This window comes from Cherax quadricarinatus, chromosome 29 (assembly GCF_038502225.1).
Source record: "Cherax quadricarinatus isolate ZL_2023a chromosome 29, ASM3850222v1, whole genome shotgun sequence".
Classification (NCBI taxonomy): Eukaryota; Metazoa; Arthropoda; class Malacostraca; order Decapoda; family Parastacidae; genus Cherax; species Cherax quadricarinatus.
This window is the reverse complement of record NC_091320.1, coordinates 24,309,274-24,322,864: the sequence shown is the minus strand read 5'-3', so window position 1 is coordinate 24,322,864 and position 13,591 is coordinate 24,309,274. Positions and strand designations below refer to the sequence as shown.

Below are 13,591 nucleotides of genomic sequence, written 5' to 3'. Positions count from 1 at the left end.
AGTGAGGAGAGGCTGTGCAGCATTATAAATTTCCCATACAGTAATACTGCCCTCACTATTTCATTACCTAAGAAAATAAAGTACTATACCTGTATTTTTTCACGAAGATAAGTAGCAAATTGATCAGGAGTGACTTGGCAAGTGCAAAGGAGCTCAGTTAAGTCAACAAACATTTCGTCACAGCTAACTGCCTCTATATCATGTGTAAAACTGCAATAAAAAATCTTTTAAGGAAAGTGTTTAGTATACAATCATTAGATAATAAGATTTCCTCTGTGATTCCTGAAATAATTACACCAAATTTACAAAAAAAAAAAAAACTCTATACTCTATCTCATCTCCATTTCTACATTTAATATTATTGTAAGATTTATAGCCTATACCTAGGTAGTAGGTTGATAGACAGCAATTGCCCAGGGAGGTACTACCGTCCTGCCAACTGAGTGTAAAACGAAAGCCTGTACAGTGGTACCTTGACTTACAAGTTTAATTCGTTCTGTGACCTAGCTCGTAACTCAATTTGCTCGTATATCAAATCAGTTTTCCTCATTGAAATTAATTGAAATGCCATTAATCCGTTTCAGCCCCCAAAAACCACCCCAATTTAAATTACTTCAATAATAAAGGCTGGGCTTCATGAAGTACATCAATAACTTACTTCCCAGATATTCGCCTGGAACGCCAGCCAGCCTCCTGCTCAGGAAAAAAAAAAAATTCCAGGAAAATTGCTTTTCTTTCAGTGTTTTTCTTATGGAACTAGTGACCTAGTGCAGTTAGCCTCACAAAAATTCTGTTTTCTCTTACCCAAGACCAGAGAACACGTTATAGGAAGGAGCAATAATTATTTTATATGCGGGATTGGTCGTGAACATTCGCCATATTATGGCCTATTTTATTAATTTTAGAGTACATATCATGTTCCTATATTATTTATATTGTTTATCATGTCATATTAGATCACTTTTGATAGATAAATAAACTGTAAAGTTGATATTAGCATTATATTTGAAGTACAGTGGACCCTCAACTTACGATATTAACCCGTTCCAGAGAGCTCATCATTAGGTGAAATTATCGTAAGTTGAATTAATTTTCCCCATAAGAAATAATGGAAATCCAATTAATCCATTCCACACACCCAAAAGTACGAAAAATTTTTACCACCTGGAGGTTACCTGGAGGTTATTCCGGGGATCAACGCCCCCGCGGCCCGGTCCACGACCAGGCCTCCCGATGGATCAGGGCCTGATCAACTAGGCTGTTACTGCTGGCCGCACGCAGTCCGACGTACGAGCCACAGCCCGGCTGATCCGGCACTGACTTTAGGTATCTGTCCAGCTCTCTCTTGAAGGCAGCCAGGGGTTTATTGGCAATTCCCCTAATGCTTGATGGGAGGCTGTTGAACAGTTTTGGGCCCCGGACACTTATGGTGTTTTCTCTTAGTGTACCAATGGCGCCCCTACTTTTTATTGGCGGCATTTTGCATCGCCTGCCCAGTCTTTTACTTTCGTAGGGAGTGATTTCTGTGTGCAGATTTGGGACCATTCCTTCCAAGATTTTCCAAGTGTAGATTATGATATATCTCTCCCTCCTGCGTTCCAATGAGTACAAGTCAAGTGCTTTCAAGCGTTCCCAGTAGTTAAGGTGCTTGACAGAACTTATACGTGCAGTAAAGGATCTCTGTACACTCTCTAGATCTGCGATTTCACCTGCTTTGTATGGAGATGTTAATGTACAGCAGTATTCCAGCCTAGAGAGAACAAGTGATTTGAAAAGGATCATCATGGGCTTGGCATCTCTCGTTTTGAAAGTTCTCATTATCCATCCTATCATTTTCTTTGCACGTGCGATCGTGGCACTGTTGTGATCCTTGAAAGTGAGATCCTCAGACATTACTACTCCCAGGTCCCTTACATTATTTTTCCGCTCTATTGTATGGCCGGAGTCAGTAGTATACTCTGTTCTAGTTATTATCTCCTCCAGTTTTCCATAACGGAGTAGTTGGAATTTGTCCTCATTGAACATCATATTGTTTACCGTTGCCCACTGGAAAACTTTGTTTATATCTTCTTGGAGGTTAACCGCGTCCTCAGCAGATGACAGCCTCATGCAGATCCTAGTATCATCCGCAAAGGATGATACGGTGCTGTGGTGTATATCTCTGTTTATGTCTGATATGAGGATAAGGAATAAGATGGGGGCAAGTACTGTGCCTTGTGGAACAGAGCTCTTCACTATGGCAGCCTCCGATTTAACTCTGTTGACCACTACTCTTTGTGTTCGATTTGTTAGGAAGTTGAAGATCCATCTCCCCACTTTCCCAGTTATTCCTTTAGCACGTATTTTATGGGCTATTACGCCATGATCGCATTTGTCAAATGCTTTTGCAAAGTCTGTGTATATTACATCTGCATTCTGATTTTCTTCCAGTGCATCCAAGGCCATGTCATAGTGATCCAGTAGTTGTGAGAGGCAGGAGCGACCTGCCCTGAACCCATGTTGCCCTGGATTGTGCAGATTTTGGGAATCCAGGTGATTTGTAATCCTGCTTCTTAGCACTCTTTCAAAGATTTTTATGATGTGGGACGTCAGAGCTATTGGTCTATAGTTCTTAGCTAATGCTTTGCTGCCACCTTTATGGAGCGGGGCTATATCCGTTGTTTTAAGTGACTGTGGAATTTCACCCATGTCCAAGCTCCTCCTCCATAGTGTACTTAGGGCACGCGAGAGGGGTTTCTTGCAGTTCTTAATGAAAACAGAGTTCCACGAGTCTGGGCCCGGGGCTGAGTGCATAGGCATGTTGTCAATGGCTTTTTCGAAATCTATCGGAGTTAGGGTAATGTCGGAAATCTGGCATACATTTATGGAGTTTTGAGGCTCATTCATGAAGAAATCATTTGGGTCGTCGATCTTCAGACCGATTAGTGGTTCACTAAACACAGAGTCGTACTGGGATTTCAATATTTCACTCATTTCCTTGTTGTCGTCTGTGTAAGTCCCATCCTGTCTGAGTAAGGGCCCGATACTAGATGTGGTATTTGCCTTGTTTTTGGCATATGAAAAGAAATATTTGGAATTTCTTTCAATTTCACTAATAGCTTTAAGCTCCTCCTGCCTCTCCTGGTTCCTGTAAGAGTCATTTAGCTTAAGTTCGATAGTTTCCACTTCCCTGGTCAGCGCCTCCTTTCGTGTATCAGATATTCTAGCACTCCTGAGGAGCTCAGTGACTCTTCGTCGTCTTCTGTAGAGGGAGCGTCTTTTTCTCTCCAGTTTACTCCTGCTCTTCTTCTTTCTTAGGGGAATATGCCTAGAACATGCTTCGGCTACCAGGAAGTTGATCCTTTCAAGGCACTGGTTTGGGTCCATGTCATTTAAGACATCTTCCCAACATGTTTCGTTTAGGACATGGTTTACCTGGTCCCAGTTGATGTTCTTGTTGTTGAAATTGTATTTTGTGAAGACACCTTCACCGGTACATGCATTCTGCTGATCAGGACCCCTATGCATGTACGTCTGGACTTCGATTAGATTGTGAAATATACATTTTCCTACTCACAAAAAGGAGGATAATGCACAATATATATTATGCATGTACTACTGTACTAAATGAAGAATAAATGACACTTACCTTTATTGAAGATGTAGTGATGAGTGATGAGACACTGTTTTTCTTGAACACTCTGGGATTTTCAGAGTGATACATGAGTAAAGGCTTCACTTTGCAATCCCCACTAGCATTACAACAAAACAAGAAAGTTAGCCTGTCTTTCATAGGCTTGTGTCCTGGGAGTGCCTTTTCCTCCTGAGTAATGTAGGTCCTGTTTGGCATTTTCTTCCAGAACAGGCCTGTTTCATCACAACTGAACACTTGTTGGGGTTGGAATTATTCAGCTTTCCCATGCCTTATCACACTGTGCATGCCACTAGGATTCTTAAATCTTTCAAACCAACCTTTGCTGGCCTTAAATTCACCAATATGAGCACTAGTTCCAGGCATTTTTTCCTGTTCACCTGGGTGTTAGTCAACTGGTGTGGGTCGCATCCTGGGGGACAAGATTAACCCTTTGACTGTCGCAGGCCCCTTTCTGAAACTGTCATTCTATGTCGCAAAATATTCGAAAAAAAAATAAAAATTTTCTTATGAAAATGTTAAGATTATTTTTCTGAGTGTTTTAGTCCAAAAAAAAATTTTTTTGCCATCAGTACTTACCGAGATACAGAGCCGTGAAGTTTGCAGAAAATGAGCCGCGTATGGCAACAGGGGCGACTGCCGCTCACCCGGTAAACTTTAGTTTACTTGTATTTGAAGGTTTTTTGTTTTTTCACTATTTTATTTTTTCACATAACTTATGTGGCCTATGAGACCAAAGTAAGGTGCAATGTACATATATACATTCGTTGTATACAACACAATAAGGACACAAACATAATTATCAATATATTGTTTACAAAACTTGTTTACAAAAACAAACAATACAAAAAAATGTTCATTACTATTGTTCTATAATATACAGTGGACCCCCGCTTAACGATCACCTCCAAATGCGACCAATTATGTAAGTGTATTTATGTAAGTGCGTTTGTACGTGTATGTTTGGGGGTCTGAAATGGACTAATCTACTTCACAATATTCCTTATGGGAAAAAATTCGGTCAGTACTGGCACCTGAACATACTACTGGAATGAAAAAAGTTTGTTAACCGGGGGTCCACTGTATATACCAATGTACAGTCACCGAACATATTCCTAGAAGTTCTGCAGCTTGTGGAACTCTTTGAAACATGTTTTCATACACAATGGTGTTTTACACTCCTCACACACAAAACCAGTGTGTGTGCATTTTTGTGGACTTTTTTTATGTGCAAAGACAAAACACCTCGTCTGAGCAGTTTTCTTCAAAGTATTAGCAGGCAGTTGTGTTATGTAGTTATCCTAGGTAAATGGTCGTGTGTCATCATTCCTTCCTTCCTACTTTCCTGCATTCCTTTCCTTCATTCCTTTCCTTCATTCCTTTCCTTCATTCCTTTCCTTCATTCCTTTCCTGCATTCCTTTCCTTCATTCCTTTCCTTCATTCCTTTCCTTCATTCCTTTCCTGCATTCTTTTCCTTCATTCCTTTCCTTCATTCCTTTCCTGCATTCCTTTCCTTCATTCCTTTCCTGCATTCCTTTCCTTCATTCCTTTCCTGCATTCCTTTCCTTCATTCCTTTCCTGCATTCCTTTCCTGCATTCCTTTCCTGCATTCCTTTCCTGCATTCCTTTCCTGCATTCCTTTCCTTCATTCCTTTCCTTCATTCCTTTCCTGCATTCCTTCATCTGTCCTTCCTTCATTCCTGCCTTCCCTTCTTGCTTCTGGTTTCTATAATATATATATATATACACACACATATATAGTCACTAGATACTTTCATATAACTGCTATTATCTCCATTCAGCAAGCTTGTTTTGTGTGCTAGTGTGTGGCTTATAAATGTTTTGAGTCAGGAGTTGACAGCTGTCAAAATGACATATTATCTCATTACTCACTCCCCCTACCGCCTGTCAAAACAATGGGGTCCGATGCTGCTTCCCCTCCATTCTATCTAGTTATCTTTCTCCCTCATTCTATCTCTTTCAATCTGTCTCTCTTTCTATCTGTCTGTCTATCTCTGTCTCACAGGTACACAAAAATACAAGTATACATAGTGTAAATTACCTAGGATAACCCAAGAAATCCAGACAAAGTGCTATACTGTGCTTGAAGATGTGAGTAAACGTGATGACGCAGTCTTGTGGCTCTCTCTGAGACAGAGAGCTAGATGGATAGACGGGGAGCTTGACAGACAAATAGACAGACAGAAATGTTTGTGTACCAGCAAAAACAGAGGGAGGGGGATGGTCATCTAATCTTTTCTTATCAGCTGCACCCTCCCTTCACCCTCCTTTACGCTCATCAAACATCAGCTCTTATCAGATGTTATCTCACCTTATCTTGTCACTGTCATGGGGTGGACTGTTTTCCATGCTTCAAGGGAACATCTTCTTCCCCTTCCTTCTTCTCCTTCCTTCTTCTCCTTCCTTCTTCTTCTCCTTCCTCCTCCTCCTCCTCCTTCCTCCTCCCTCCTCCTTCCTCCTTCTTCCTCCTCCTCCTTCTTCCTCCTCCTTCCTCCTCCTTCCTCCTTCCTCCTCCTCCTCCTCTTCCTCCTCTTACACATAAATACAAGTATACATATTGTAAATTACCTAGGATAACCCAAAAAATCCAGACAAAGTGCCAAACTCAGCTTGAAGATGTGAGTAAACGTGATGATGACACAGTCTTGTGGCTCTCTCTGAGACAGAGCTAGATGGACAGACAGGGAGCTTGGCAGACAGACAAATAGACAGACAGAAATGTTTGTGTGCCAGCAAAAACAAAGGGAGGGCGATAGTCATCTAATCTTTTGTTATCAGCTGCACCCTCCCTCCACCCTCATTTACGCTCATCAAACATCAGCTCTTATCAGATGTTATCTCACCCTATCTTGTCACTGTCATGGGGTGGACTTTTTTTTTTCTTGCTTCAAGGGAACAATATTATTATTTCTTCTTCTTCTTCTTCTTCTTCTTCTTCTTCTTCTTCTTCTTCTTCTTCTTCTTCTTCTTCCTCTTCCTCTTCCTCCTCCTCCTCCTCTTCCTCCTCTTCCTCTTCCTCCTCTTCCTCTTCCTCCTCTTCCTCTTCCTCCTCTTCCTCTTCCTCCTCTTCCTCTTCCTCCTCTTCCTCTTCCTCCTCTTCCTCTTCCTCCTCTTCCTCTTCCTCCTCTTCCTCTTCCTCTTCCTCTTCCTCCTCTTCCTCTTCCTCTTCCTCCTCTTCCTCTTCCTCCTCTTCCTCTTCCTCTTCCTCCTCTTCCTCCTCTTCCTCCTCCTCCTCCTGCTCTTTTCCTCCTGCTCTTCTCCTCCTGCTCTTCTCCTCCTGCTCTTCTCCTCCTGCTCTTCTCCTCCTGCTCTTCTTCTCCTCCTCCTCTTCCTCCTCCTCCTCTTCTCCTCCTCCTCCTCCTCTTCTCCTCCTCCTCTTCCTCTTCCTCCTCCTCCTCTTCCTCCTCCTCCTCCTCCTCTTCTTCCTCCTCCTCCTCCATTGCTTTTGGTCTCAAACTCCTCAAAATCCTGAAATTGATCTTCACTGACACTTCCATCTGTGTTAGAGCATCACTTGGGAAGAGAAGAGTCCCAGATTTGCTGGGGAGTCACATATTTCTTACCGCTAAGCATGCTGAAAAAGGACAATTGAAATGGTATTCCCACAATGCACCACTGGCTCCCCGATTTTTTTATATGGTGCACACTGACCATGGAGACCCATTCTCTCACATGTGGGCCTACCAGCTTTCTCCTGCTTGATTTGAAGCCGCTAGAATTTATGCGTATAAATACGTCAGAAACAGTGGTGCATAAAACGTATATAATACAGCGTAAACAGTCAAAAGGTTAACCCCTTCAGGGTCCAAGGCCCAAATCTGAAGTGGTGCCCCAGTGTCCAAGAATTTTCAAAAAAAAAAAAATTTGTTATTTTTTCTTATGAAATGGTAGAGAATCTTTTTGCAAGGGTAATAAAACAAAAAGTACGAAATTTGATGGAAAATTGACGAAATTATGCTCTCGCGAATTTTGATGTGTCAGCGATATTTACGAATCGGCGATTTTGCCGACTTTGACTCCCATTTTAGGCCAATTACATTATTCCAGTCAACCAAATTCTTAGCTATTTCGCTAGTATTACTTCTATTCTATTGATTGAGCACAAGAAATCGCCAAGTCAACTGTTTCAACTACAAATTAAAGTGATCAGAAATTGTTAATTTGGCCAATTTAACACAAAGTTCAAAATATTCCAATTTCAAAATAGGGTCCAGAATAAACAATGTAGGTATTCCTGGAACTAACATTTCCTCTGTTCATTAGTTATGTTTTGAAGCTTTACAAATAAATTCCATTTTGATTTTTTATTCACATAATGAATTTTTATTCACACCAAAAAATAGAAGATTTGCTGTTATGCAATACTGTAATAATTGTATAAATATCATCACCATATGTGTGAATGCATATTAGACCCACCAGCTGGTGTGTATTAGAAGTGTGAGGTCGTTTGTTTACTCTTGAATATTGGCAAAAATTTAACATTTCTGCTACTTTGAGCTCAGTTTCAAGCCATTTCCAGTGCTAAAACCAATCAAAATCATCTCTATTTCTGTAATATGTCTTCCATTCTATCAAATGAGACCAAGAAATCGCAAATAGAACTATAAAAAACATACGAAAAAACACTGCAAAGTTGCTGTTTTAATCGAAAAATCATGATTTCAGTTTTTTTATCTCATTATACACAGCGTGCTGCAGGATCTGTTTTATGGAGTGCACACATACCACACAGATGTATTCTCTCATATCTAGGCCCAAATGTACTACTCACAGTTTATCAGAGTGAGCTGAGCTCATGACATAGATCTACGGTTTGGACCCTGAATGTAAAGCCGTAGATCTACGGGACGGACCCTCAAAGGGTTAAGGACCCCAATGGAAATAAGTTAGACAGTCCTCGATGACACACTGACTTTCTTGGGTTATCCTGAGTGGCTAACCCTCTGGGGTTAATTATTTCTCGTTAAGCCACACCAACAACACTCCACATCTTCAAGTAGTACAGCTGACGGTGGTGCAGCAGCAGCTGACCGTGGTACAGCAGCAGCTGATGGTGGTGCAGCAGCAGCTGATGGTGGTGCAGCAGCAGCTGACAGTGGTGCAGTAACAGCAGCAGCTGACTGTGGTACAGCAGCAGCTGATGGTGGTACAGCAGCAACTGATGGTGGTACAGCAGCAGCTGATGGTGGTACAGTAGCAGCTGATGGTGGTGCAGCAGTAGCTGACCATGGTACAGCAGCAGGTGATGGTGGTGCAGCAGCAACTGAGGATGGTGCAGTAACAGCAGCAGCTGACTGTGGTACAGCAGCAGCTGACGGTGGTACAGCAGCAGCTGATGGTGGTACAGCAGCAGCTGATGGTGGTACAGTAGCAGTTGATGGTGGTGCAGCAGCAGATGATGGTGGTACAGCAGCAGTTGACGGTGGTACAGCAGCAGTTGATGGTGGTACAGCAGCAGTTGGTGGTGGTGCAGCAACAGCAGCAGCTGACTGTGGTACAGCAGCAGCTGATGGTGGTACAGCAGCAGCTGATGGTGGGACAGCACCAGCTGACGGTGGTGCAGCAACAGCTGACTGTGGTACCATAGTATTTCGATAGTATTTCTCACCCTTTTTGCCACAGGGTTGGCACTAGAAGCTTTCTTTGGGCCCATGGTGGCTTATTTAGCAGTTACAAGCACTAAAAACAATGGAATAATACAAAATATATCGCATGTATGCGTGAAGCCATCCGCCCTGGCTTGTAAACAGTGGCACATTAGCTGAAGGCAGGGCAGCTGAGGCGCTCAGGCTGGACGGTGGAAGGTGGAAACGTTCGGGACGAATGTCCTTACCTGAGTTTTTCAACGTTGGTCGAGCCAATATTTTTACGCAAAAACTCATCGTTACCCGATTTTATCATTAGTCGATGCCATCGTTGGTCGAGGGTCCACTGTACTCGTACATGATCGGCCCTCAAAGGGTTAATATAATATAAAGAAAAATGATTACAGTATTGCACATATGAATAATTATTAATATTATACAGTATTTATGGAGAAGAACTAAACCTACAGAGGTCATACAATGCCTAGGGAAATTATCATAATTCAAAACTATCATAACTCAAGGGACCAACGTACTCACGTAGGAAGGTTAGCTAAGCTATACTAACTGGTACCTTTCATAGTGAGAAATAATAGATGTTTTATAAACTCACATGGCTAAAATAAAACAGAAGATAAATATAGTAGTACTGCATATCTCAACCTACCACTGAAGCCCTCTTCAGTCTTCTGAAGAGACTCTCAGTGATAGGCCAAAATATACTGTAATATGGTGCTCTTATGTTTCAATTAATCCATGCAGGTTCATTTGTGTTTATTACACTTCTGTATAGTAATGCTTTTATATTCAACTTAATCTAATCAAACTTACCTAGCAACAATATCATAAAGTTTATATGAAACTTCTTTGTAGCCATCAAAGTCATAGGGTATTGTTTGAAGGTTTGGACACAACTTAAGTGCTGGTCCAAGAAACATACCATTCTTCACACCAGCTTTACGTGCTTCATAGCTACAGGAGGCAATTTCTGACCATGAGCAGGTATCATCAATTAATTTCATTGTTGAAAACCTTCCATTAGATGCAGAGACCACTTCAATGACTCCTGTCATGTTCACCTCATTTTTATCATTTTCATCAATTTCTGGAACAACTTTAACTAATTTGGTAGAATTCACTGGGTGTATTTTTGCTTGAAGTCGTTTTTTGGCTCGTTCCTTATAGTAATTCAATTCATATTGTGCATCCACCCCTTCCCTTACACTAGACCTAGGATTGCCTCGCACATGCGTCACAGCTATAGGTTTGCCAAGCAACTCTGGATGCTTACGTAGACCCACAGACACAAAAAAACAATCCATGTCAATATGCATAACTGTTCGTTTACTTTTTTTCTTTGAAGCACCCACAGATGATGATCTTATTGCAGAATCACCAGGCAAACATTTCTCTTCATTATTTTTTACCCATTTCATTAAGCCTTCCCTGCCAGTAAAGCCCTTATTTTGACTCTGAAGTTCATTTACATACTGTTTAAACATAGCCCCCATTGTTGAAATATGATGAAGCCTAGAATTGTTATAGAATTCAGAGAGAAATCTTGGGTTTGCAGTACTCATAGATTGAACTTTTGTTGGGCTGTAATTCTGTCTACCTGCAGTGCTTAAACCATGACATGACAGCCCATCTAGCTTTCTTTTATCACTTATATGTGTCTCAAAACCATTTTTATCTTGAGCTGCTACATCTGATTTGGTTTTATTTAAGTTCAGATTTACATGTAAATTTAGAGATTCTTCTATTGGTGAACCTGTGTATATTTTCTGATGAGCAACAGCATCAGGTAAAGATGAATTTTTTTCTGAGGTACATGTAGTGGGGGAATTTCTATAACTAGCTTCACTCTTCTCATGTGGTAAGGATAATGGCTTAAAAGGTAGCTTGGGCTGACTTTTGGACTGATTAGTATAAAGAATATACTTAGTGTAGTCCAATAGATGTCCAGCTTCCAGTGAATCTATAACCCACTTTGGACTTACAATCTTATCTGTGTTCATGTTCTTTATTTTAGTATCTGGAAGGTTGTTGGCAATGATGTGAGTGGTCTTGCTTCGAGAGAAGTAATGGTGATAAGTGCCGCCATTGGTCATCATTATACGCTTCAGCTCTTCAGCTGTTGGTTCTGCAAAATGTCACATATTAAAAGGCAATATATATTTATGAAACAAATGTTTACTGCAAAGATATTTATATTAAGAACAATACCAAATTTTCCTCACTTATTTAACCAAAAAAAAAAAAATTCTGAATGAGACGTGTAACCTAATTTGTTGCAGCTGATATTATTGTACTTGTGGCAAAAACAAAAAATAAAAAGTTGGTGTCTTTAACTAATGGATGATAAAATACAAAAACCATGCAAGGTAAATGCCAATAACAAAAGAATAATCAACTACATAAATAAATGCTTCTAATTTTAATGCCTTGTATGAATAGAATGATTCTGAAAATATTATACTCTACATTATATTAACAAATTAAATTGATGCCAGCACTTTTGTTGTACAGGAGAAACAATACATGTGAGATACACATGTACAGTGGACCCCCGCATAGCGAACTTAATCCGTGCAAGAGGGCTGGTCGTTATGCGAAATGTTCGCTATGCGAATTAATTTTCCCCATAAGAAATAATGGAAATAAAATTAATCCGTGCAAGACACCCAAAAGTATGAAAAAAAATTTTTTTTTACCACAAAAAAATGTTAATTTTAGTACACACAAACTGAAAAAGGCATGCACAATTACATGACACTTACTTTTATTGAAGATCTGGTGATGATTGATGGGATGGGAGGAGGGGAGAGAGAGTGTTAGTGTTTAGAAGGGGAATCCCCTTCCATTAGGACTTGAGGTAGCAAGTCCTTTTCTGGGGTTACTTCCCTTCTTCTTTTAATGCCACTAGGACCAGCTTCAGAGTCACTGGACTTCTTTCGCACAACATATCTGTCCATAGTGGCCTGTACCTCTCGTTCCTTTATGATTTGTCTAAAGTGGTTCACAACAGTGTCATTGTAACAGTCACCAGCACGGCTTGCAATAGCTGTGTGAGGGTGATTTTCATCAAAAAAGGTTTGCACTTCAAGCCATTTTGCACACATTTCCTTAATCTTTGAAGTAGGCAATTCCTTCAATTTCTCTCTCCCCTCCTTTGAACCAGTTTCCCCAGGTCTGGCCTCTTGCTCTTGAAGTTGATCTATCAGCTCATCAGTGGTTAGTTCTTCATTGTCCTCCTCCACCAACTCTTCCACATCCTCCCCACTAACCTCCAACCCCAAGGACTTCCCCAATTCCACAATTGATTCCTCAACTGGTATACTACTCCTCTCAGGGTTAGCCTCAAACCCTTCAAAATCCCTTTTGTCTACACATTCTGGCCACAGTTTCTTCCAAGCAGAGTTCAAGGTTCTCTTAGTCACTCCCTCCCAAGCCTTACCTATAAGGTTTACACAACTGAGGATATTAAAGTGATCCTTCCAAAACTCTTTTAGAGTCAATCCAGTGTCTGTGGTCACTTCAAAGCACTTTTGAAACAGAGCTTTTGTGTACAGTTTCTTGAAGTTGGAAATGACCTGCTGGTCCATGGGCTGCAGGAGAGGAGTGGTATTAGGAGGCAAAAACTTCACCTTAATGAAGCTCATGTCCCCATAAAGTCGCTCTGCCACATCTGTAGGATGACCAGGGGCATTGTCTAACACCAGGAGGCACTTAAGGTCTAATTTCTTTTCAGTTAGGTAATCTTTCACATTGGGGGCAAATGCATGGTGTAACCAGTTATAGAAAAATTCCCTAGTGACCCATGCCTTACTGTTTGCCCTCCACAGCACACACAAATTATCCTTGAGGATATTCTTTTGCCTGAACGCTCTGGGAGTTTCAGAGTGATACACTAATAAAGGCTTAACTTTGCAATCACCACTAGCATTGGCACACATCAACAAAGTAAGCCTGTCTTTCATAGGCTTATGTCCTGGGAGTGCCTTTTCCTCCTGAGTAATGTAGGTCCTGCTTGGCATTTTCTTCCAGAACAGGCCTGTTTCATCACAATTAAACACTTGTTCAGGTTCCAGTCCTTCAGTTTCTATGTACTCCTTGAATTCATGCACATATTTTTCAGCCGCTTTGTGGTCCGAACTGGCAGCCTCACCATGCCGTATCACACTATGGATGCCACTACGCTTCTTAAATCTCTCAAACCAACCTTTGCTGGCCTTAAATTCACTCACATCATCACTAGTTGCAGGCATTTTTTTAATTAAATCGTCATGCAACTTCCTAGCCTTTTCACATATGATCGCTTGAGAGACGCTATCTCCTGCTAGCTGTTTT

The 13,591-nt window shown here is 41.0% G+C and overlaps 1 protein-coding gene across 3 annotated transcripts in view; it reads right to left on the bottom strand.

Moving 5' to 3' along the window:
* LOC128690534 (DNA repair protein Rev1) overlaps nt 1–13,591 on the bottom strand; it is a 142,640-nt gene that overhangs the window by 112,510 nt on the left and 16,539 nt on the right. For all 3 annotated transcript variants that reach the window (XM_070089653.1, XM_070089651.1, XM_070089652.1), the window contains exons 3-4: nt 10,073–11,384; nt 90–210 (exon numbers count right to left, since the gene is read on the bottom strand). In XM_070089653.1, the coding sequence (XP_069945754.1) occupies nt 90–210; nt 10,073–11,384 (1,433 nt within the window). The remainder of the gene's footprint in view (nt 1–89; nt 211–10,072; nt 11,385–13,591) is intronic.